This window comes from Emydura macquarii, unplaced genomic scaffold (assembly GCF_026122565.2).
Source record: "Emydura macquarii macquarii isolate MOO-44397 ecotype Brisbane River unplaced genomic scaffold, CSIRO-AGI_Emac_v2 contig_2676, whole genome shotgun sequence".
NCBI classification, from domain to species: Eukaryota; Metazoa; Chordata; order Testudines; family Chelidae; genus Emydura; species Emydura macquarii.
Window position 1 is genome coordinate 13507256 of NW_027132813.1, and position 24626 is coordinate 13531881.

General features: G+C 46.5%; 1 protein-coding gene across 6 annotated transcripts in view; it reads right to left on the reverse strand.

Annotated features, from left to right (window-relative positions):
- Positions 1-24626, reverse strand: part of MARK1 (microtubule affinity regulating kinase 1) — a 131051-nt gene that overhangs the window by 26254 nt on the left and 80171 nt on the right. For all 6 annotated transcript variants that reach the window (XM_067564923.1, XM_067564922.1, XM_067564921.1 and 3 more), the window contains 4 exons: positions 21404-21640; positions 21198-21317; positions 978-1077; positions 440-552 (listed from right to left, as the gene is read on the reverse strand). In XM_067564923.1, coding sequence (XP_067421024.1) covers positions 440-552; positions 978-1077; positions 21198-21317; positions 21404-21640 — 570 coding nt within the window. The remainder of the gene's footprint in view (positions 1-439; positions 553-977; positions 1078-21197; positions 21318-21403; positions 21641-24626) is intronic.

Consider the following 24626-nt stretch of genomic DNA (forward strand, 5'->3'; position numbering starts at 1 on the left):
AGTAATGGATTTTCCATTTTCTCTCCAATTCCTTAATTTTTAAGGTACATAATGGACAACACTGAATAGAGCTACATTTCAAAGTGCTGTGCAATTTTCCATATACTACACCACTGCCAATGGAACTCAGTATTGATCATTAGTACCACTGCTGTTATGTTCCTGGACCTCTCCTGAATAACATCAAATCATGTATATTGGCTAACTGTCTTGGGATGTGGCAAAATGGGGACAATGACATCTTATTTGTTAATTAAACACACTTAATCCATATCAGCAAAGCAAGTTCAGAGCATAAATGAATTGTCACCCAACCCAAGCTAAACTAATTTCTGAAAGTCTTATACAACCGATTATAAAATCATAAAACAAATATAGCATGTCCAGTGTAAGAAGATTTAAAACTCAAATTGGCAAATATAAGTTAGATAAAACTTACTTCAGGTGGCTTTCTGCCTAGAAGCAAGTACGTAGCCATGACTTCATCATACTTTTGCTTTACTAAAGATTCACGGATCTCCTCTCTTGAAAAACCCATAGTGACCATTATGTCTATAAATAAATAAATAAATAAATAAAATATTTTTAAAAAGCGTAATTTATTCTTAGAGAACAAGTGTCAGATTCTTGACAATTTTTACAGACTGAAAACGGAAAACGAGACGTTAACGGAGTTCAAATTAATCTATATTATATTTATTGTTCAGTGATGAAGACTACAGTTCCAGTGTTTTCAATCTTACTATAGTCTTGAAAACTTTGTGCCTATGATATTTAAATGAATAAATTATACATACACAGGCAAAGCACAAGGTAGCTCTAGAAAAAGCACTGTGACTAAGTTTCTCATTTAAATAAATAGCAAATACATTTTACTTTTGTAATGAACCATTTCCCTTTGTGCCAATTTCTATCAAACTGTTTTATTTGCAATAAAACATTTATCATCTACTTCCATATAATATGAAAATCCTTACCAATTCTTTTGGTATCATTAAAATCTGGTTCAGGCTCAGTATATGGCTTTAATTCTTCCTCTTCATGGCCAACATTCATCCATCGATCCTTCATAATTTGCTAGGAAATGAAACAAATCCCAGCTAATGCATTAAGCTGTTTACTCAATTGGGGCTTTAAAAGTAGATTGAAAGCCTCCCATTGATTTTAATGGGAATTGAATCAGACCTCTTAAACTCTGGTTTAGATGTTTCTTAGGTCCAGTATCAACCAATACATACCTATGTGACCAACAGATAGCAATACTGCCTGGCCAACAAGCTAACTGGGAGTACAACCTTTATAAAATCAATTCTTCTTTCACAGCAGCGCACAAAAGCTACTACTATCTGCATGATGAAAAGACAGACCTAAACTGCCCTTTTATATAGTTACCATAATAATAAACCACAGTGATTACTGTTAAACGTCTGTCCTAAGGGACAGTTCAACTTCTATCTGTATCTACTGCAACTTATAACTTGAGATGGAGTCCAGCTGGCTTAATGCATTCTTTGTAGCTGGATAATTTACTAAAGGCTTTTCAAAGAAAAATGAAACTATAATGATCTGCCATTATCTCATAAGACTCTTCTAATACTATACATCTTTTTACACACAGGCTACACAGGTTGACATTCTGTCTTTAAGGCAAAAAGTTTCAAGCAGCAGATCTAAACAAGGCTCAGGCAGCAATAATCCTGCTCACGAGCAAAGAAAGACTTCCTTCAGCATGTGCAGCTGGAGCTGCACTAGTGTATCTCTGATGACGTCGGACTGAAGTTTGCAGTTTGGACTCTGGGCATTATGTTGTTTCCCGACTGGCTGTTTACTCTGACTTCCTCTCACCCCCCTTCTTCACTGTCCTTCCATTCCGTATGCCCTCAATACTCTTCTATATCCTTCACTCCTCCATCTCTTCTTCCATGTCCTCATCTTTTGCACTCCTTTGTTCCTATTAATTCATCCCCTCCTCACCCCTAAAATATTTTAACATGCATAAAAACCAAAAACAACCCCCCCACCACATCAGAATTTAAAAAAAATCATACAACAGTACATTTGCCAATCATCATTATGACTGGATGTTGAATCCCTGTCTCTCCCTTCCCCTATTTGCCTCTCTCACACTCTCTGCTTGGACAGCACTTAGCACAACGGGACCTTGAGTCTGGTTGAGACTTGTATGTGCTACTGCAATCAAAATTAAAATTGTTTTGGAAAAATTATAACAAGAATTTCTTGCAATTAATTTAAGAGCCTTTGTAAAAATGCTACTACGTTCCCAAATGACTGTTGTCCTTTGCAAGACAATGCAATAAACAGTTGGTATGACATTTATCTTTTCCTGTGGATTGTCCCCCTTCACTAAAACAAAACATATGCATAGTTCATCTGGAGAAAGAACTTTGAATTTATCTATTTCCATGCCATGCAACTATCTTTAATATTATAGACTCCTATCTATGCATTTTTGGCAGCTTTCTCCCCGCTGCACCTTGCTATGCCATGAAGAATTAGGCCTGGTCTACATTAGAGACTTTTGTCAACCAAAGTTAACTTTTTGCACAAAAACAGTGGTGATGTACACACTGCAATTACCTCCACGCCGACTCAACACCCCTGATTTTGTGACAAAATAAAACCACCTCAACAAGAGGCATAGAGCTTTTTGCCCCAAACTTTTAGAGACAAAGTGCCAGTGTGGACTATGCACTTGGTTATGTTGCAGTAAATTGCCTCCACGAACTGTCCCACAATGCCCCATCATGACTGCTTTGGCCATCAGTTTGAACTCCATCCACCCCCCCCCCCCACTTTAAAGTCCTGGGAATTTTTGAAATTCCACTTGCTGCTTGGTCAGTGTGGAAAGTTCTCATCTCATCTTCCCAGCTGACCATGCTCCACGCACCAAACACTCTCCTGCTTGGAGCACACCAGAGCTTCTGGATCTGATCGGCATTTTGGGGAAAGGAGGCTGTGCAGTCCTCCAGCTCCACTCCAGCCAAAGGAACTTCGATACGCATGGTCACATTTCTCATTTAATGGCCAAGCAGGACTGTGTACAGGACATGCTGCAGAGCCATACAAAAATGAAGGCGCTGAGGCAAGAGTACCAAAAAGCTAGGGAGTCAAACTGTCGCTCTGGTGCAGAGCGAAAGACTTGCCACTTCTATAAGGAGCTGGAAGCCATCCTCAGCAGAGACCCCACCTCCACCGCCAAGAGACCTGTAGATACCTCTGCGGGCCTGGAGGCCGGGGACACCAGACTCAATTCTGATGAAGAAGTTATGGACGAAGAGGTTGAGCTAGAGGACGATGTGGAGCAGGGGACTCGGTAGTTTGCTGACATGGGGAGCCAGGACCTCCTCTTCTCCCGAGAAGGGCTGAGCAAATTCCAACCTACCAGTTCTGGCATGCAGGAGAGGGGAGCTCAGGTAAGTGATTTTTTTGAATTGATGCTGTTCAGTAACATGAGCTACAACTTTGCTTTATTGTATTATGCAGCTGGTTAAAGGAATAGAAATACACAAGGGTAGCTGTGTTTGCACGTGCTTCACATTTCCCTGTTCAGGTAGGCAGGGCGTAGAAAAGCATGTTAATGCACACTGAGATTTCATGGGAATCCTCCAGAGAGATCTCCAAGAAACTTTCCTAGATGTACTCGCCAATCCTCTGCCGGAGATTCCTTGGCAGAGCTGCTTTGTTTCTTCCCGTTGTAGGAAACTTTCCCATGCCAATCTGCAATCACTTATGCAGGGACCAAAGCGGCACACAGCAGAGCAGCATTGAACTCAGTTTGAAGCTGCTCGCATAGAAGAGATGAACCCTATCATCCCTGCTTACTCTCAGGAGTGAGATATTGGCATCTATGGAAAATGGTGGCACAATCTGAAATTTTATCGCTACCTACCTGCATTAATATCCCAAACCACCACCCAGAACCTTTGCCACAGTTTGAGTTCCCTCTCCCCCTGGGCACAACTCAACAAGCCCTGGCTGATCGTCGAGCTGTGCGCTTGCCAGGGGACAGAGAGAAAGAGGTGTATTTTACAGTAATACATCAATGCCGTTATTGCACTCAAAATACTTCTCTTCATTGTTTAATGAATTATGTGACTTTGAGGGGAAACTCACACACCTGCCAAGCGCCTGCGGCTGATAAGAAAACGACCACAGAGAAGCAAAGAGGAGATGTTCCAAGAACTCCTCCAGTCCTCTGAGGCAGAAAAAAAAAAAGAAAAAGAGAAAAGGGCATGAGGATACACTATGTCCAAAAATCAGAAAATTGATAGGCAGGAGAAGAGGGAAAACCAGGAGTGAGTGATAGCCAGTCACAAGCGCATGATACAAGCCATAGAGGAGCAAAAGGAGCTGCTAAAGTCACTTACAATGCTGCAGACTGAATGAATGCATTCGCACCCCTCTTACAGCCAATACAGAACTGCTTTCCATGCCCCTCCCCAAACTCCATCCACACATTGCTACCAAACTCCTAGTTCATCTCCGTACCCCTTCACTCCACCCTTTCAGACAGCATCCAAAATGATAGCAGGACTTACACCCAGTTGTCAGAGCTCACACTGCCCCTCACTGCTTTCTCTCTTCCTGCTCCGCTTTTCGTGTGTGTTGTGAATAATTGTTATTTAATAAAGACATACTCTGTAAAGAATAAGCAATCTTTATTTGCCTCTTGCACCTGGTCGTTGCACCTCACAGATACACAGTGCAAGCTGGATAGCACTCATAGCATGGGACAGTGCTGTTTACAAAGACACCTTATTGGTGCTCATTGTCAAAATAGTTCCTCAAGGCCTCCCTGATTCAAATGGCCCCCTGTTGGGCCCCTCTAATACCCCTGACATCTGGTTGTTCATATTCAGCCACAAGGCAATCTGCCTCTGTGCTCCACCCAGGGGGAATCTTTTCACCCTTAGCTTCACAAATATTATGGAGCACACAGCAGGTGGCTATAACCATGGGAATATTTTCCTCATTTAAGTCTAATTGGCCATAAAGGAACCTCTAGCTTTTAATCTGCCAAAAACACATTCAACAGTCATTCAAGCACCTGCTCAACCTATTATTGAAGCGCTCCTTGCTTCTATCATGGTTGCCCGTATAAGGCTTCACGAGCCATGGCAGTAAGGGGTAAGCTGGGTCTCCCAGGATCACTATGGGCATTTCAACATCCTCCACTGGAATCTTTTGGTGTGGAAAGAAAGTCCCTGCTTGCAGCTTTTTGTATAAGCCAGTATTCCTGAAGATGCATGTGTCATGCACCTTCCCTGACCAACCCACGCTGATGTCAGTGAAACACCCACAATTATTCAAAAGCACCTGCAGTACCATAGAGAAGTATCCCTTTCTATTGAGGTACTCAGTTACAAGCTGGTCTGGGGCCAAAATTGGGATGTGTGTGCCATCAGGGAATCCCATTGCTGCAAAGCCATCCACTATTTCACAACATTTCCAAGACTCACAGACCTTCATAGCAGAATGAGATCAATGGCACTGCACACTTGCAAAAATACAGCTGCAATGGTGGATTTCTTGACTCCAAACTGATTAGCGACCGACCAGTAGCAGTCTGGAGTTGCCAGCTTCCACACAGTGATCGCCATGCCTTCTGCACCAAGAGGCCAGCTCTCATTCTGGTGTACTTGCGCCACAGGGCAGGGGCAAGCCCCACACAAAGTCCCACAAAGATGGCTTTGCACATTCGAAAGTTCTGAAGCCACTGCTCATCATCCCAGACCCGCATAACAATGCGATCCAATCACTCACTGCTTGTTTCACACGCCCAAAAGCAGTGGTGCACCATGGGCAGATGCTCCATGACGCAAACAGTAACCCAGCATTGTTTGTTTGCATGGCACATAGAGCAGGTCAGGTGCTTCAAATTCCAGTTCTGATTGGGAGCTCATGATATATTGCATGACCAACTGTGATGTGTTCAGAATACTGACAACAGTGCAGGATTCATTCTTTCATATACAGATGGCGAGCTCTCAGGAAACTGGAGAAACATTGAAAAATGCCACGAAACAGTTGGAAACCCATGGAATGATGGGACAGAAATCACTGTATCATGGGACATTGAGCCCGCACCCATGATGCTCTATGATCTTCTCTGCCTTCCCACAATTCCTAGTGGGCACAAGGTGGCAGTTGCACAGTGGGATAGCTGCCCACAGTGCACTGCTCTCACCGTCGACGCTAGAGCACCAACTTCGGATGCCCTTCGGCTGTGTGGATAGGCACAAGAATTGTAATTACAGCACTTTTTAATCATCACTGTAACTTGCATCGACAAAACTTTCTAGTGTAGACAAAGCCTTATTCAGAGTGAATCCCAAAATTCCAACATTTGCTCCTTAAACACTTATCTACTTCCTGCTGAATGGCTAGAAACAATGCTTATCCCTCAGCAATGACAGGTAGCAAAGCCTCTTTAGAGATAGACACAAATGCCGCTCACCAGGTTGACAAAAAAGAGGCATGGCCACCAAGCTACCTTAACCCCAGAGACTTCAAAAATATTACCTCCACAAAACACTTCAGCTGAATCCCACTAAGAGAGAAAGGTTCAGTTTTCCTAGGATGTAATCCATTGTTTTGCACTACAGCATGACTGCCAAACTGAAGACCCAATATAGCAATTGTCTTATAGTAGTAGTAGTGGAACTAGTAATAATACAAAAACCAAATTCTTAAAAATACCTATTCAGATAAGTCAGTTCACTTATGAGTCAGTTCACTTATGATCTTACTGTCAGCTATAAGATATAAGATTAAAATTCTGCCTCTGTAATAACCTTTGTAATCATTTTTGCTAAAGTACACAAACTGCTGCTGTCTTCTGGCCACAGACCCAACTGACAGTTGGCTCTGATTATTTATAAGGAGTCTTATCACATGAGCGTCATCATCAGATTGCAAGGTTCACAACAGACAGAAGAAGCTGGAATTCTTCAATTCATTGGCAGTATTCTCAGCAAATGGAGCAAGAATGCAAAACTGTTTCTACAATATTTTTGGCCAACAGGAGCCATAGCTGTGAGAAGCGTCCCATTCCTCTCCTGCATCCTCACTAGATTTTCCAGCACCATGAGTCGACCAATACCATTTCTGATGAAGTCCCTTAGTTTTGTCCCCTTCCTTGCTATTTGGATCAAAGCTTCTTTTCTCGAGTCTCACCATCTTTTACATTTTATGCTAAAATTCACATTTCTGTCAATTAGCTACATTAGAGGTATTATCTACTTATTGTTCAATATCCAAAAGAGCCCACTTGCAGTAAAGCATTTTTAAAGCACATGGAGATGATCCAGCCTCAGAAGGATCAATATTACATTTGTGAAGACTTCAGTCTGGCTTTTGGTCAGCTAATTGTACAGAAACAGCCTTGGTCAGGATATTTTAAAAACCTGACTATCAACCCAAACTATATTTCAACTGACTAGATGCTATGCAATGCAATTTTGCCTAGAATCTTAGGGAAGACTACCTAGCAATGTTCTGGCCTGGTTTGAGACTTGCTAATCTCAAAAAGATTAATCTGATTAGTCTTCGTAACTGTGAAACTGCCCTGTTGGAATTTTCCTACCTCATTTCTTTTAACCCCCTGGAGTCATGCCCTCATGGCGCCGTATATAGGGCTCTACAGACTCCCCTCCTCTTCAGTTCCTTCTTGACAGCTGACTGACAGAGGAGTAGGTGGGTAGGTCTGAGAATGGACATGAGCAACACATCTGGAAGAACAACAGTTACAGAACCGTTTTTTCTTCTTCGAGTGCTTGCTCATATTGATCACAAGTAGGTGACTCTCAAGCAGTTCCATAGGAGAGGTTAGAGTTTATTGACCCGCAGATTGTGGCACCGATCTGCCAAATGCAGCATCATCCCTGTCTTGCTGTGTGATAGCATAGTGTGCAGCAAAAATGTGTATAGACAACCACGTCGTGGCTGTACAAAATATCCTGGATCAGTCATTCCTGAGCCAGAAATGATACCAAAGATGACTGTGCCCTTGTGGACTGTGCTGTCAATGCTGGGGCAGGTACCTTTCCCAAGTCATAGCACGCACAGATAAAGGATGTGATCCATGACGAGATTCTTTGGTATGACAATGGGAGGCCTTTCATCCTGTCTGCTATTGCTACAAAAAGCTGAGTTGTTTCCTTAAATGGCTTTGTCCTTTCGATATAAAAAGCCAAAGACCGTCAGATGTCCAGAGAATGGTCCCTCTGCTCTCGGCTGTCGGCATATGGCTTTGGGGTAGAAAACCGTGAGGAATATATCCTGGTTTGTGTGGAATTGTGAGACCACATTCAGGAGGAAGACTGGGTGAGGGTGTAGCTGAACATTATCCTTGTAGAAGATCATGTAAGGAGGCTCGGATGTGAGGGCCTTGAGTTCAGAAACCCTCTTGGCCAATGTTATAGCCATGAGAAAGGCTACCTTCCAGGACAGATACAACAGCAAATATGTCACTAGGGGTTCAAATGGAGGCTCCATCAGTCTTGATAGGATGAGACTGAGGTCCCATTAGGGAACCAGCTGCTGTGTTTGAGGGTATAATCTGTTCAGATCTTTAAGGAAACACCTGACCATGGGGTTACGAAGACCAAACGGCCTGCAACCTAGGGATGAAATGCCAAGATCGCGGCGAGGTGGACCGTGATTGATGACACCAACAGTCCTTGCTGCTTTAAATGTAACAGATAGTCCAAGAGGAAAGGTATAGACAACTGCGCAGGCCAAGTGCCCTTCTGCATCGACCAGATCAAAAATAATTTCCACTTAGCTAGATAAGTGGCTCTGGTGAACGGTTTTCTGTTGCCAAGGAATCATAGAATCTCAGAATATTAGGTTTGGAAGGGACATCAGGAGGTCATTTACTCCAACATCCCGCTCAATGTAGGACCAACCCCAACTAAATCATTCCAGCCAGGGCTTTATCAAGCTCGGCCTTAAAGACTTCTAAGGATGGAGATTCTACCACCTCCCTAGGTAATCCATTCCAGTGCTTCATTATCCTTCTACTGAAAAAGGTTTTCCTAATATCCAACCTAGACCTCCCCCACTGCAACTTGAGAAAATTGCTCCTTGTTCCGTCATCTGCAACCACTGAGAACAGCCTAGCTCCATCCTTCCTGGAACCTCTCTTCAGGTAGTTGAAGGCCACTATCAAATCCACCCCTCACTCTTCTCTTCTGCAGACTAAACAAGCCTAGTTCCCTCAGCCTCTCCTCTTAAGTTACGTGCTCCAGCCCCCTAATCATTTTCGTTACTCTCCGCTGGATTCTCTCCAATTTATCCACATCCTTCCTGTAGTGGGGGCCCCAAAACTGGACACAATACTCCAAATGTGGCCTCACTTCCCTCCATCTCTGGGCAATGCTCTACTAATGCAGCCCCCTATATGCCGTTAGCCTTCTTGGCAATATGGGCACACTGTTGACTCATAACCAGCTTCTTGTCCACTGTAACCCCCAGGTCCTTTTCTGCAGAACTGCTGCCTAGCCAGTCAATCTCCAAGCTGTAGCAGTGCATGAGATTATTCCATCCTAAGTGCAGGACTCTGCACTTGTCTTTGTTGAACCTTAATCAGATTTCTTTTGGCCCAATCCTCCAATTTGTCTAGGTCACTCTGTATCCTATCCCTATCTTCCAACGTATCTATCTACCACTCCCCCCAGCTTAGTGTCATCTGTAAACTTGCTGAGAGTGCAATCCACCCCATCCTCCAGACCATTAATGAAGATGAACAAAACCAGTGCCAGGATCAACCCCGGAGCACTCTACTTGTTACCAGCTGCCAACTAGACATTGAGCCATTTATCACTACCCACTGAGCCCGATGATCTAGCTAGCTTTCTATCCACCTTATAATCCATTTATCCAACCCATATTTCTTTAATTTGCTGGCAAGTATACTGTGGGAGACCGTATCAAAAGCTTTGCTGAAGTCAAGAGGACCTCTCTAACTGGCTCTGAACATGCTGCTAGCTCCAGGGGGGTCGACCATGGAGCTTCCACACTAACTTAGAGAGACTCAAGGTTGGGACGTTGAAAGTGGCTGTGGTCCTGGGTGATCAGGTCTAGAACCAGAAGCAGACTGATCGGAGCTTCCACTGACAAGTTGAGGAACATGGTGTACCAATGATGACGCGGCGAGGATGGGGCTACCAGAATCAAGGAGGATCCTTCCTTCGTGACCTTCAGCAATACTTTGTGAATGAGTGGGATAGGCGGGAACATGTAGAACATGGGATGAGGAATGCATCCATGATTGAACCTGCGTTGTTATTCAGGAAGGAGCAGAACTGCAGGCACATCTTGTTGTGTTCTGTCACAACCAAGTCTATGTGGGGAATTCCCCGATGTTGGAAAATGCTGTTCACAACATCCAGGCGAACAAATCACTCATGGCTGGAGAAAAACCTGCTGAGGTGGTCCACCAAATCATTCTGAGACCTCGAAAAGTATGATGCCTTGAGGTGTATCAAGTGGGCTATGCAAAAGTTCCACAATCTGAGGGCTTCCTGGCACATGGGAGAGGAGTGTGCTCCAACCTGTCTGTTTATACAGAAAATCGCTATTGTACTGTCATTCATGACAGAAGTTGGTAAAAACAAGGCAGGGGCTGTGTCTTAAAATGTTTTCTCTGTGGTGCAGGAATATGGAGTCCCAGAGACTTCAGGGTAGCTCTTGAATCCTTGGGGCTATGAAGTTTTCAGTCTGTTTGCTCTGAGAACAGAGCCAGTACCATAAAGGGGAGGATCTGTTGGACAGTGTATGGTGGGCCTAAGGCCCGCAACAAGAACTTTGTCTCATGGCCAATGACAGTCTGGGCTGCTGAATCAGTTACGTCAAGTGCCACCTGTAGAGAAGTCTTCGCCACCATTTTGCCCCCTTCTACTAGGACTGAAAACTACACCCTAGAGTCTGACAGCATCAGTTCATTGAACTTAGACACCACCCTCCACAAGTTAAAGCTATATCTACTAAGTATTGCCTGCTGATTGGCAATACCAAGCTGGAAACCCCTGGTAGAATATACTTTCTCCAAAAGCGAAAGATGCAAAGAAGCTGGAGCTTTCTGGTAGGAAAGTCCCTGCTCGACCTTGCTTCTCATGCTCATTCGTGGCTGGCAGACACTACCAATGAGTGTGGGGAGGGGGATGGGCATACAGCTACTTATATCTCTTTGAAGGCACAAAGTATTTCCTTTCTTCTCCTCTTTGCTGTGGAGGGCAGAAAGGCTGGAGTTTGCCACAGTTTTTGTTGTTTCCTGTCTAGTGTTTATCAGTGGCAGGGCAATCCTGGATGGTCCAGAAGGAGTCAGAATGTTCACCATGGGGTCCATGCTCTCCCATACCTCCTCTACCTGGAGGCCCAGGTTTTGTGCCACCCTCTTCAGGAGCTCCTGATGAGCCCTGCTGTGATCCAAGGGCACCATGGAGCTCTCCGCCATGGCTTTGTCTGGAGATGAGGATGTTGATACCCAATCTGGTACAAGGCCTTGTTCCTGACCTTCTGCCCCCAGGGGATAGCACGGTGCTGATTCCTCTGGCTCGGTGTCATACAGTGCCACATGGATGCTCTTGTAGCAATAGAGATGGTGGAGGCGCCCTATTACCCGAAGCCACAGAGCGATCTCCCAAATGAGGATTCGTGGGCCTGGTGAAAAACATGATGGAGTCCCGGGTCCTCTGGGCAAGTTCTAGTGACTCATAAAGTGTGCACCTTGATTCTTTCCCTAGGCTTAATAGGCCATTAATTAAGCTTAGTGCTGCTGGGGCAGGGGTGTCACCCAGAAACACAGCGACAAGTTGAAATACTGACATGTCAAACATATCCATAACTTCCATTACAAATATGACATACACAAACAATATTATAATTAACAAATTATAACCTTTCTAATGGTACCCGACATGGCTTATCTCATATGAATTACTGTAATTTTGAAATATTGATGTTAAATAATATCATAAACGGTCCTCCTTTTGTCACACTGTCGTCTTCTGTTTTTTCTGTGGCACTAGGGATTGGGAACAGTGTCTCGCTTCCCCCTGGAGGAGCCCATTGGTGCTGGGGAGCCCTGCTGGTGCCACGGGTCTCTTGCCATAGACTAGTTTCTCAGAGCCATAGACTCTCTTTTTTTATGCTGGTGCGCTTTGCACCAAAGCCAACATGCTGGGTGCCAGTTCAGTCGGGCTCGGCTCAGAGTATGGGTGGAGGGCTGCCTCCATCAGGAGGAACTTTAATCTTTGGTCCCTCTCCTTTTTTGTTCTGGGGCGGAATCCCCTGCAAATTTTGTAGTGATTCCTCTGATGGGATTCTCCCAGACACTAAGCAAGTCATGTGGGGATCACTTCTAGGCATAGGCTTGTTGCAAGCCCTCAGAGTTTGAACCTGGAGGTCCGAGGCATGCCCCGCCCAGTCCTAGGGTTGCAGGACACGGTGACCACAATAACTGAGGTCATAACTATTGTAAGTGCTGTACTAATCTATATACACTAACATTAACAGTTATAACTATTTACAGGTAGAAAAAGGAAAAGTTGACTGGGGAAGCGCTTGCTGAAGCAAGAGAGAACCAATGTTCCAGCAACCATCACAAATGGTAAGAAGGAACTGAAGAGGCGGAGGTTGGCAAGGCCCTACATGTGGTGTCATGTGGGCACCAGAGCCAACCCGACGGATACCACTAAGGGAAAAACCAGCTGGCAACTGCATCACACCTACTTGGAATCGACATGAGCAAGCACTCGAACACAATATTTTCTTACTTTTAAAATATGCTTCTCTGTTCCCTGTTAGTGTGGAAAAGGCCTACACAAACAATGTTTATGAAATTTACATGACACTTACCAGCCCAAGGACTAAGCCTTCTATTTAAGGTGCTGTTTCTTCAATTCCAATTTTGCTGCTCCTATTACTGGTAAAAACCTTTTTGGATAGTCTAGAAAAAGCATGCACTGGCACTCTTACCAGAGCAGCTGAGCATGTTATGCTAGTGCATGGCTCAGAAACAACAAATGACCATCAACAAAAGAGTGACACAGCCTAAGCAAAACACTGTCAAAACACACAAACTAAAAAAAAGAAAAATATTCTCAAATCTTATAACCTTATGTATTACTTGTAAGAGTAACAAGTGCAACATTTTCTAATGGAAATGTGAATTTAAAGTTGATTTTGTCCCTTTAGCTAACATGCTGAAGAGGACTAGGAGAACCATTCAGGCAAATATATAAACAATTTCTTTCCAAGCCATGTATGCTAAACTTTTCACCCCAAATAATACATTTTATTAATGAGATATGAAGTATTGTTGTGATGGCTGTCTTCTTCAAATTAGAGAATGGACTCTTGCCCAATGTTTCATTTCAAAAGTGCCTCAGACTCTCTTTTTATTCACTCCCTTTTTGCAGATATTTGGCAGCAACCTATTTTCTATCCCAGAAAAGCAGGCTCCTGTGTGGCTGCCATCACCACCACTCTACAGGGATAAGGATGGGTTTTAAAGGACAGGAGTAGATGACTGTCATAAATAATGAGAAGCCAAGTTATGTCTCCAGGTTTCCAAGAATCCTTATTCTTAAGTGCTGGACCGGAATCACTTTACAAGAACCACCTCCTTTCTCAACATAAACTCATAAATGGAAGGCTGGAAGAAGCCAATCATTCTGAAGTCAGTCTTTCAGCTTCTTGCAGTGACTAAGCTCTTATCAGTGTATTCTCTAGGCAGGAATATAATGTAATTTATTACAATCAATCAAGCAGAAGACGCCATTATCCATCTTCCATCCAATTGTTGAACACAGCAGTTATTCTGAAGTGAAAAATACTTGTGACAAATCACAAAGTAAGCTCAGCTTGAAAGAAAAAGCTGTATACGAGCACAGCTCACTATGAGTCTGCTTCCTACCCAGGTATGGAAGAAAGCTCAAATCACTACACTAGAAAGAAAAAACTGGAACACCATCCCCTGCTATGAAAGCAAACACATGAAGATGAAACAAAGGTCATCGGTGACTAATGCACATTGTACCTCAAACATTTTATCATCCGTTGTACTTTTTATTTCAAATACTTGGATGGGCATTATCAAATAATAAATCTTTCTTTGCCACAGAGCTCCAAAAGAAATATAAAAGAGCATTTAGATTTGTGGTCTGAATATATATACTAATAAAATATTTGGTGTGATATACATCATCATCTCGGGAGCCAATCAGCAAACATATGCTGTCACAGGAAAGAACATTTAAAATTAAACTATCTGAATAAATTGTACATTTTGAATGACCTTACAAAACACTTTGCTTAAAACCAGATTCCCCTACTCCTGGTATATCTGGCATACATTTTTTACAGACAAACACAACATGACTCAATTCAGCATGAATTTTCATAAAATAATTCTGTCCTTCAGCTCAGAATCTAATAGTATTATTTCTTGGTTACCAAGAAATAAATTATTAATACCTAGGAAATCAGGAGAGGAAACAAAAAACAGGGTTACTTACCAGTAACTGTTGTTCTTCGAGATGTGTTGCTCATATCCATTCCAATATAGGTGAGTGCACACCACCGTGCACTGGTTCCCGGAACATTTTTCCCCTTAGCAGACCCCGTAGGGTCAGCTTAGGCGCCCCCCTGGAGTACTGTGCTCATGCCGCGGTATATGAGGCACCGCCGACCCTACGGGCCCTCATTCCCTTCTTTCTGCCGACTCCGACAGCGGGGACGGAGGGTGGGTGTGGAATGGATATGAGCAACACATCTCGAAGAACAGTTACTGGTAAGTAACCCTGTTTTCTACTTCGAGTGTTTGCTCATATCCATTCCAATATAGATGATTAAAAAGCCATACCTTGGAGATGGGTACGAGTTATCAGTGAGCTGCTCGCATCAGCACAGCTCTGCCGAATCCCACATCCTCTCTCGCCTGTTGCACGATGGCGTAGTGGGACGTGAAGGTGTGCACGGATGACCAGGTAGCAGCTTTGCAGATGTCGTGCAGGGGCACTCTCTCCAGGAAGGCCACAGACGAGGCCTGGGCTCTGGTTGAGTGTGATGAAACAGCCCCTGGAAGCGGTACAGTCACCTGCTTGTAGTAGCACTTGATGCAGGCAGTGATGCATGCCAAGATGCGCTGGGTGGACACAGGTGAACCTTTAATCTGGTCCGCCACTACAACGAACAGCTGCGTCAACTTCTGTAACGGCCATGTCCTATTGATGTAGTAGGCCAGGGCTCGTCTCACGTCTAGCGAGTGCCATCTCTGCTCCTCCTCCAACCCGTGCGGTTTTGGAAAAAACATGGGGAGGAAGGTATCTTGGTTATAGTGGAACTGGGAGATCACCTTAGGCAGGAAGGCTGGATGGGGTCTCAACCGCACCTTGTCCTTATAAAACACGGTGTAGGGGGGCTCCAAAGTCAAAGCTCTTATCTCGGAAACCCTCCTAGCCAAGGTAATGACCACCAGGAAGGCTACCTTCCAAGAGAGGACGAGCAGCAGGCATGTAGCCATGGGCTCGAAGGGGGGCCCTGTTAGTCTGGAGAGGACCAGATTTAGATCCCAGGGAGACACCAGGTCACGGACCTACGGTTAAAGCCTCTCCACCCCCTTGAGGAACCTGACTGACATGTGATGGGAAAACGGGGACCTCCCCTCTAGCGGCTGGTGGAAAGCTGAGATAGCCGCCAGGTGGACTTTCAGGGAGGCTAGTGCCAAACCCTGGAGTTTCAGGTGGAGCAGATACTCCAGTATTGCCTGGATAGGCGAGCAGCTCGGCAGGATGCCCCGAGACTCCGCCCAGCAAGTAAACCGTCTCCACTTGGCCCGGAACATGACCTGTGTGGAAGGTTTTCTGCTGCCCAGCAGAATTTGTTGGACCTGAGCCAAGCAGGCTCTCTCCCCCTCCGTCAGCCACATAGCCTCCAGGCCGTCAGGTGCAGGGAGTCCAGGTCCGGGTGGAGCAGACGACCCTGGTCCTGGGAAAGCAGGTCATGTTGCCTCGGGAGCTCCATTGGCGGGGCGATTGACAGATCCAGCAGCATACTGTACCAGTGCTGTCTCGGCTTGGCTGGGGCAATGAGTATTATGTCCGCTCTGTCTCTCTTGATTTTCAAGAGGACCTTGGGCAGGAGCGGAATGGGGGGAAACGCGTACACAAGAATCCCCTCCCACTTGATGAGGAATGCGTCGGAGATGGAGCCCAGCTCACGACCCCGGAGCGAGCAGAACCTCGGGTACTTCCTGTTCCAGGACAACGCGGACAGGTCCAGTTGGAGAACACCCCACTTGCGGAAAAATAAAAGTCACCACCTCTGGGTGCAGTGACCAGTCTTGGTGGGATAGAAACGACCTGCTGAGGTGGTCCACCTCATTGTTCCTGACCCCCAGGAGGTGAGAGGCAGATAAATGAAAGTCGTGCCTCACTGCGAAGTCCCACAGTCGAATGGCCTCCTGGCAGAGAGCCGAGGAGCGCACTCCCCGCTGCCTGTTCATGTAAAACATGGCTGTGGTATTGTCCCGTCAGGACCTGAACCATCCTGCCCTTCAGGAATCTGAGGAACACCTTGCAGGCCAACCGGATTGCCCTGAGCTCTCTTACATTGATGTGGAGGCTCTTCTCCTCCTCCGACCACAGCCCCTGGGTGCTCAGATCAGTACTGATGTGGGCTCCCCACCCCACGTCCGAAGCATCTATGATCAGGGTAACTGATGGGGCCAGATCCCTGAAAGGAACTCCTTTCAACACCTCCCCGGGAGTCCTCCACCAGTTCAGTGAGGCTAGGACCCCTGGGGGTACCATGACCACCCTGTTCAAGGGGTGTCTGCTCAGAGCATACACCAAGGCTAACCATGCCTGTAGAGGCCTGAGTTTGAGGCGAGCCAGTCTCACCACATAAGTGCAGGCCGCCATGTGCCCTAACAGCTGTAGGCAGTGCCTGGCTGTCGTCGTGGGGCACCTGTGTAGCTGAGCAATAATCACGGCCATGGCTTCGAACCGAGGCTGAGTGAGGAAGGCTCTGGCCTGGGTAGCATCCAAGGTGGCACCAATGAACTCTATATGTTGCACTGGGGTAAGAGTGGACTTCTGCTCATTTATGAGCAGCCCAAGTTTGGTGCATGTCGCACAGATGAGGGATACACTGTTCTGAACGTGGGACCTGGACCTGCTCCTGATTAGCCAGTCATCCAGGTATGGAAAGATCTGCGGCGCAAGTGGGCTGCCACAACCGCCATACACTTGGTAAACACCCTGCAGGCGGATGAGAGTCCAAAGGGCAGGGCAGTGAATTGGTAATGGCAGCCAGCTACCATAAACCAGAGGAAGTGCCTGTGGCTGGGAAGGATGCAAATATGGAAATACGCATCCTTCAAATCGAGGGTGGCATACCAATCTCCTGGATCCAGAGCAGGGATAATGGAGGCTAGGGAGACTATTCGAAACCTGAGATGCTTGATAAATTTATTTAGTCGGCATAGATTAACACAGGTCTCAGGCCCCCTTTTGCTTTGGGGATGAGAAAGTACCTGGAGTAAAATCCCTTTCCTATTTCTTGTGGAGGAACCGCTTCCAACGCCCCCAGGAGGAGGAGGGTATTCACCTCCTGCAAAAGGAGTTGCTCGTGAGAGGGGTCCCTGAAGAGGACAGGGTGGGGGCGGAGTCTGGGGGGAAGACCATGAACTGGAGGGCATATCCCAGAGAACTACGCCAATAACCCAACGGTCCAAGGTGATATTTTGCCATTCAGCATAGAAGGGTCTCAACCTGTCTGAAAACGGAAGGAGTGGATCCGGGAGAGAGGAAATGGTGCCACCCTCGGGCGCACGATCACAATTGTTTTTTATGATTGGGCCCCTTACAGGGTCCTTGCTGGGAGGTTGCGGTTGGAGCGGTTACGTTGTCTGAACCCCCTGCTCCTTTCTTGGCCCCTGGCGGGCTGAGAGGGTCTAAGCAATGGCCTAGGCAGTGGCTGTGTCTGGCGTTGGGGCTGCAGCAGACACTGACGCCTCGAGGCCTGTGGACTGCAGAGTCCCAAGGAACGGAGCGTGGCTCGCGAATCCTTAAGAACATGCAGCTTCTTGTCGGTCTTACCTGAGAATAGGCCCGCCCCGTCGAATGGCAGGTCCTGTATAGATTGCTGCACCTCTTGGGAGGTGCCCGATGACTGCAGTCACGAACACCGCCTCATCGCTATTGCAGAGGCCATGGCTCTGCTAGCGGTGTCCGCAGTGTCACTGGTGGTTTGCAACGGCGCCCCTGCCACCGTGACGCCCTCTTCCAGGACCGTGGCAAAATCTGCTACCTGGTCCTGGGGCAATCCCTCTGTGAACTGCCTCATGGACTCCCAGAGGTTAAGATTGTACTGCCCTAGGAGGGCCTAGCGGTTCACAATACGGAGCTGCAAAGCCCCAGTAGAGTATACCTTTCTCCCAAATAAGTTAAGTTTCTTATTATCTTTGTTTTTTAGCGTGGTGCCTGGGCCACCTTGCCTGTCCCTCTGGTTGGCCGCATCCACCACTAGAGTCCCCGGGACCGGGTGCGTAAACAAAAACTCAAACCCCTCTGCCGGGACATAGTATTTTTTCTCAGCGCCCTTGGATGTGGGGACAACTGAGGCAGGGGTTTGCCACAGGGCCTTGGTCAGCTTAAAGATCGTGTTATGTACAGGTAGGGCCACCCTCGATGGTCCTGCTGAACCAACAACACCGAAGAGGGCGTCCTCCACCTCTGATAGCTCCTTGAGTTCTAAGTTCAGGTTAGAGGCCACCCTTTTCAGGAGCTCCTGGTGCGCCCTGAAGTCTGGGAGGGGTGCCCTGTGATCTCTAGCAGCCGCCTCATCTGGGGAAGAGGAGGAGGATTGTTGAGGGGGCCCTGCGGAGGGTCCCCCTCCTCAGGGTCTGATTCCTCCTCCGAGAAATGGCCCTTAGCCTGTTGGCTTGGTGTGGGGGGCAGCGGCTATGCCACTGAGGATGGGACTGACAGTTCCCTTTTCCATCTGTGCCCCCCATGGGCCCTAATAAGGCCACTGCCAGGGCCCTTGCGGCCGCCCTGGTGCCGGCATCAGTACCAGCTGCGGAGCGTCTTGTAGGCGACGGGTGCCCTTGTCTTTCTGGGACCAAGAGCTGCTGGACTGGCACCGACGATGTCTTCTCCGGCTTTTGCTGCTCTTAGTCGGGGACCGGCCTCTAGATGACCCCGACGAGGTGGAAGAGCGTCGGTGCCACCGCGAGCGGTGCCGACGGGAGGACGTGCGCCCCGATGAGCTGGATGACGACATCCTCTGCCTCGGCACCGAGGACTTCTGGTGCCGCTTGCACTTCGGGGACCGGGAACAGTGGTGTCTCGGTGCCGAGCCTGACTCTGAAGACCGAGATCTACGATGGGGCGAAGTGGCTGGGTCTTTCGGTGCCAGGCTTCGTGCCGGGCTCCGTGCCAGAGATCGGGTCCAGTGCCGCGCTGGTGAAAGGCTTGGTGCCGGGGTGCAGGAGTGCAGGAGCTGTGTCCACTGAGTGAGGCGGTCTTGGAGCGGTGCTGTCTCGAGCGCGATGCCTCCGGTGCCGGAGACGGTCCTGAGTGCCGCGGGAAGGACGAGCTCGAAGACTCCGAGTCGGAGCTGCGAGGGGAGCCGCCGCTCTCTACCCTCCATGGCCGTCTGGTGGGAGACTTCTCCCCTGACGGGGGTCCCGACCATCCACTGGGGGCACCCAGCGTGGGTTTATCCTGGGACACCAGACCTCTCTCCCTCGGCCGAGGGGGGAACGGAGGCGTGGGCATGGCCATCAAGGCCCGTGCCACGTGGAAAGCCTCTGGTGTCGACGGACCTTGCAAGGGCGCTCCCCCACCCCGAGGAGTTGGGGGAGGCCCCCTGTGCAGAGATGCAGGCTCCGGAGCAAGCTCAACAGGCTGTGGCTGGTGCATCTCCTCGCTCGACCCTGGCCGCGCAGGTGGTGCAGTTTCTTCTTGGGCACTGGGGATGGGCGGCGTTGAGTAGACTCCGGTGCTGGTGGAGCGCTCCGCACCGAGGAGACACTCGGTGCCGAGGTGGAACGCAGCGGTTCGGAAGTCGGTCGGAGCGCCGCCTCCATCAGAATAGACTTCAGCCTAATATCCCGCTCCTTCTGAGTCCTCAGCTTGAAGGCTTTACAGATCTTACACGTGTCCCTCCGATGCTGCTCTCCCAGGCACTTGAGGCAGCGATCGTGAGGGTCACTCACTGGAAGGGGCTTGCTGCAAGCGGCACAAGACTTGAAACCAGGTGAACTAAGCCCTTAAGGGCTTCTATTCTAATGCTAACTAACTTAACTACTTAACACAAAACTATTCAAACAACTATAACAAAGTCAGTAAGGGGAATGCTACTTGCGATAGGCAAGAGACGTTCCCTCTTTCCGCCCGTGACGGTTGCTGGAACTGAGGGCCCGTAGGATCGGCGGTGCCTCATATACCGCGGCATGAGCGCGGTACTCCAGGGGGCGCGTAAGCCGACCCTACAGGATCTGCTAAGGGGAAGAAAGTTCCGGGAACCAGTGCACGGTGGTGTGCACTCACCTATATTGGAATGGATATGAGCAATCACTCAAAGTAGAATTAAGCAAAACTAGCTAACAATTATTGAGTTTACCATTGTAATGGCTTTCAGTATTTGTGTTTATGGTAACAGACAAATGAAAACTCATTTCCCATTATAGTCAGAGCTGCTAAACTTGCCTCCACCCCTCCAGGCAGTATGCTGGCAATTTTAAGTCCTGGCAAGAAATTTTGGGGCATTGCTTAGCACTGCTTTTTGTTTTTCCTCGACCAAAAAATGTTTCCCAAATCAGACATCTACAACCCCATTCTGCTTTCCACATTTTTTTTTTAAACTAGCTCCATATTCGATCATTTGCAATAAGTCAAAGGGAAGCAGTTTGCTCTTTGTAATGCTCTTAAAGTGACAGTTTTTTGATCAGCCAAAAGTTAAGAAAGGAAAAAGACTCCATGGCCTCGCCTCATATTCAAACTGCCCTGCCTTCTGCAACACTTCCTGACCATCCTAGGAATTGCAGATCTCTAAATTAGAAATAAAGTGGGATCCCGCTTTCAAAAACAATGTTTTATCTGGTTATTAAAGTAAGTAGTTCATTCTTGCTCTGAATATAATTTCAGAAAGAAATTACTTACTTCCAAGCTCCCTCGTTTTATTGGATTCAGTACCAACAGTTTTTTCAGTAGATTTTCACAGTCTGTGGACATATAGAATGGAATACGGTACTTCCCCCGTAATACTCGCTCCCTCAGTTCCTAAAAAGAAAAAAGAGAAAATAAAATACATTCTTGTCATGGAAAATTTAGCAAATAAAAATTGAGATTTCAAATTTCAACTATACCTTTAAATTCTGACCGTCAAATGGCAATGAGCCACTGACTAGCGTGTAAAGAATAACTCCAAGACTCCATACATCCACCTCTGGGCCATCATATTTCTTTCCTTGGAAAAGTTCAGGAGCAGCATAAGGTGGGCTTCCACAAAAAGTGTCCAGTTTGTTACCAATTGTAAATTCATTACTAAAACCAAAATCTGCAATTTTAATGTTCATGTCTGCATCAAGTAGAAGGTTTTCTGCCTAAGAGAAAAACATTGAAAGAAAAATGAACAATTTATACACCAGAATAAAGATCAAGATACAAGAGTGCATCACTTGTTAATAAGAAAAGTTACATTTTACAAAATATACAGTTTGATTGTTTGACATTAGAGAACAAAGGAAGCGAACTAGTTAAAATATTTGGAGTTCAATTCTGAAGTGCAAATAAAGTTAAATTTAAAGGATTCATTGTTCAGACAATAATTTACAATGTATAAAGCTAGGAAGCAGTTAAAACTAGTTGACTGTGGATTCAAAAGTAATCTGGTGCTTCTAAATTGAAAGCTTTGGCCTATAAGCCTTTACCTGTTTGTTTCCAAAGGATATAAACTGAGTCCCATGTATGTTGCCATGTGTATGGGTAGGTGTGGGAAGAAAAGGGGGTTATTCTCATTGGTTGGTAAGGCATGTTGATTTGCAATTAAATATAGCTTTTACACTAAATTTGGTACATTTTGCTAACTAGAAGAACACACTACATTTCTTCACATTTATTTAAGCAATTATATAGATAAGGTATTTATTCTTAATTTTTACTTTTTTTTATTATGTTAGAAAATAGTGAATGATGCATTTCTTATTTACTAGATGATGAATTTTTACTTGTGATTTATGTAAAGAAGCATTTGGATGAAAATTGGAATCCAATTAACTACATGAAAACAGCATTATAATAGTTCCATTTAACTAATAAGAATACCTTATATGTGCAGCATATATAAGAAAAAAGATCAAAACATGTTTTGTATGCAAAACTAACTGATTTATTAGACAAAGGAGGTATCTGTAGTTAGTGAATTGAACTGATTGTTTCTGGTCACCATGCCCTTCAAGATTTTTAGAACTAGCAGATCTCATCCTCTCACAACACTTTATTTAGAGATTGGAAGAGGAAAACAAGCTTTCCTTGTTTTTTCAACTCTCAATCAGACTAGTCTTTGAACTGTATTAGTTGAATAAACTGAAATGAAGAAAATGTTCTCTGGACCTGGAGAAAAGGTTACTGCTGTCAAAAGCTGATTTGGCACTTCAACAAACAGTTCCAGGTGCCTAACCAGTCACTTCCACCAGTTCAGTGGTTTGACTTTCTTTAAAAAATTCAGCAACAAATATGGACTGCTTAATCATTTAAAATTTAATTATAATAAGTTCAGGCCTTAATAAAGACTTCCTATTTAATTTTTAAACATTTATTTTTTAAAATAAAATAAAATTTAAACAGAATTTTTTTTATTTTAAATAGAAAATCCATCTTAAATTTAAAAAAAAAAAGTTTTTTTCAACCCTCATTTAGGACTTTAAAAAGAAGAAGTGTCTGCTTGGACAATAGCTATTTCATGGTACTTTCTGTACTTTATTTCAGCATCCTTTACCAAAGTTTTTCCTCCTCCATCGTTACTAAGCATGCTTTAATAGCAGCAGCAGCCATGCAGATTTTAGAAGCACTTACATTTCAGTAATGTGCTGTGTGTGTTTACACATGTGGAATACAAGACAGTGTATCCCTCTGGACCCGCGCGCCCGCAACGCGACGCCTGGGGAAGCGCATCGGCTGCTGCTGGACGTGGTGTGAGGAGCGCCGGGAGCTGTCGGTCCTGGTGCCCAGGATCAGAGCCTTCGACCACACTATCATCATCCCCCGCGCCCGGGGCATGCTGGAGAGGTGTCTAACGGCCTCCGTACACGCGCTGTACGTTGAGAGCCTGAAGAAGAAGCCCGACCAGGAAAAGGCGTTCGAGGTGACCAGCAAGTGGGACGCCAGCAACCACTTCCTGGCAGGTGGTGGCTACACCCGATTCCCAGACTGGCGGTTCATCCACCAGGCCCATCTCAACTGCCTCCCACTGAATGGGGCCATCCGCCAAGGGAACTGGAACAAGCGCTGCAGGAGGTGCGGGTATGTCAACGAGACCCTGCCCCACGTCCTCTGTGGCTGCAAGCCCCACTCCCGAGCCTGGTAGCTGAGGCACAACGTGGTCCAGGACTGGCTGATGAAGGCCATTCCGGCCCACCGAGGTATGGTGACCATGAACTCCGCCATCCCCGGGACCGACAGCCAGCTGAGACCCGACGTTGTCATCACCGACGAGGACCACAAGAAGATCATCATGGTGGACGTCACGGTCCCCTTCGAGAACCGCACCCCAGCCTTCCATGCAACCCGAGCCCGCAAGGAGGAGAAATACGCCCCCCTGGCCAACATCCTGCAGGCGAAGGGCTATGAGGTGCAGACGCACGCCCTGATCGTCGGGGCCCTGGGCGCCTGGGACCCCTGCAACGAGCCCGTGCTCTGGGCCTGCGGTGTGGGTCGGCGCTACGCCCAGCTGATGTGACGCCTCATGGTGTCGGACTCCATCCGGTGGTCGAGGGACATCTACATCAAACACATCACCGGCCACCGGCAATACCACGAGGAGAGGGCCGGAGCGCCTCCCCAGGACTCTTCCAGACTCATGGACTCAATCCACCACCACAACGGATGCGGCAAGGGACATACCAACGGACGCGACGAAGGGCACACCACTCTGTATTGACTTATTTACTCTGTTTGTTAAAACACCCCCAATGTAACCCACATACTTAGTAATGTTCCCCCATTCCCTTATATCCCCTTGTATCTCTTAGCGCCCACACCATCACCCTCCATCCAGGATACCGCAACTTATCTCTTGTTGTTCTCCCGACTCCCATTCACACCCCGTGCCCCCCGATAACCTGCATACTATCCCTGGATGTTTTATAACTTTGTCTCTAACTTTATGGGTTACCTTTTTTTATTTTTGTTAAACATCTTCAATAAAATTTTTAAATCCTAAAAGTTTTGTCAGCTTGAGTTTGTGACAGTCACATTACTCAGAAGTAGTGAAGACACAAGTGAGTTACGCAGGTCAACTCAAACAGTGCTAAAGAAAATCTTTATACCATAGTATTCCCTCATTTTTCGGATATGACGTGTTAAGGAGAA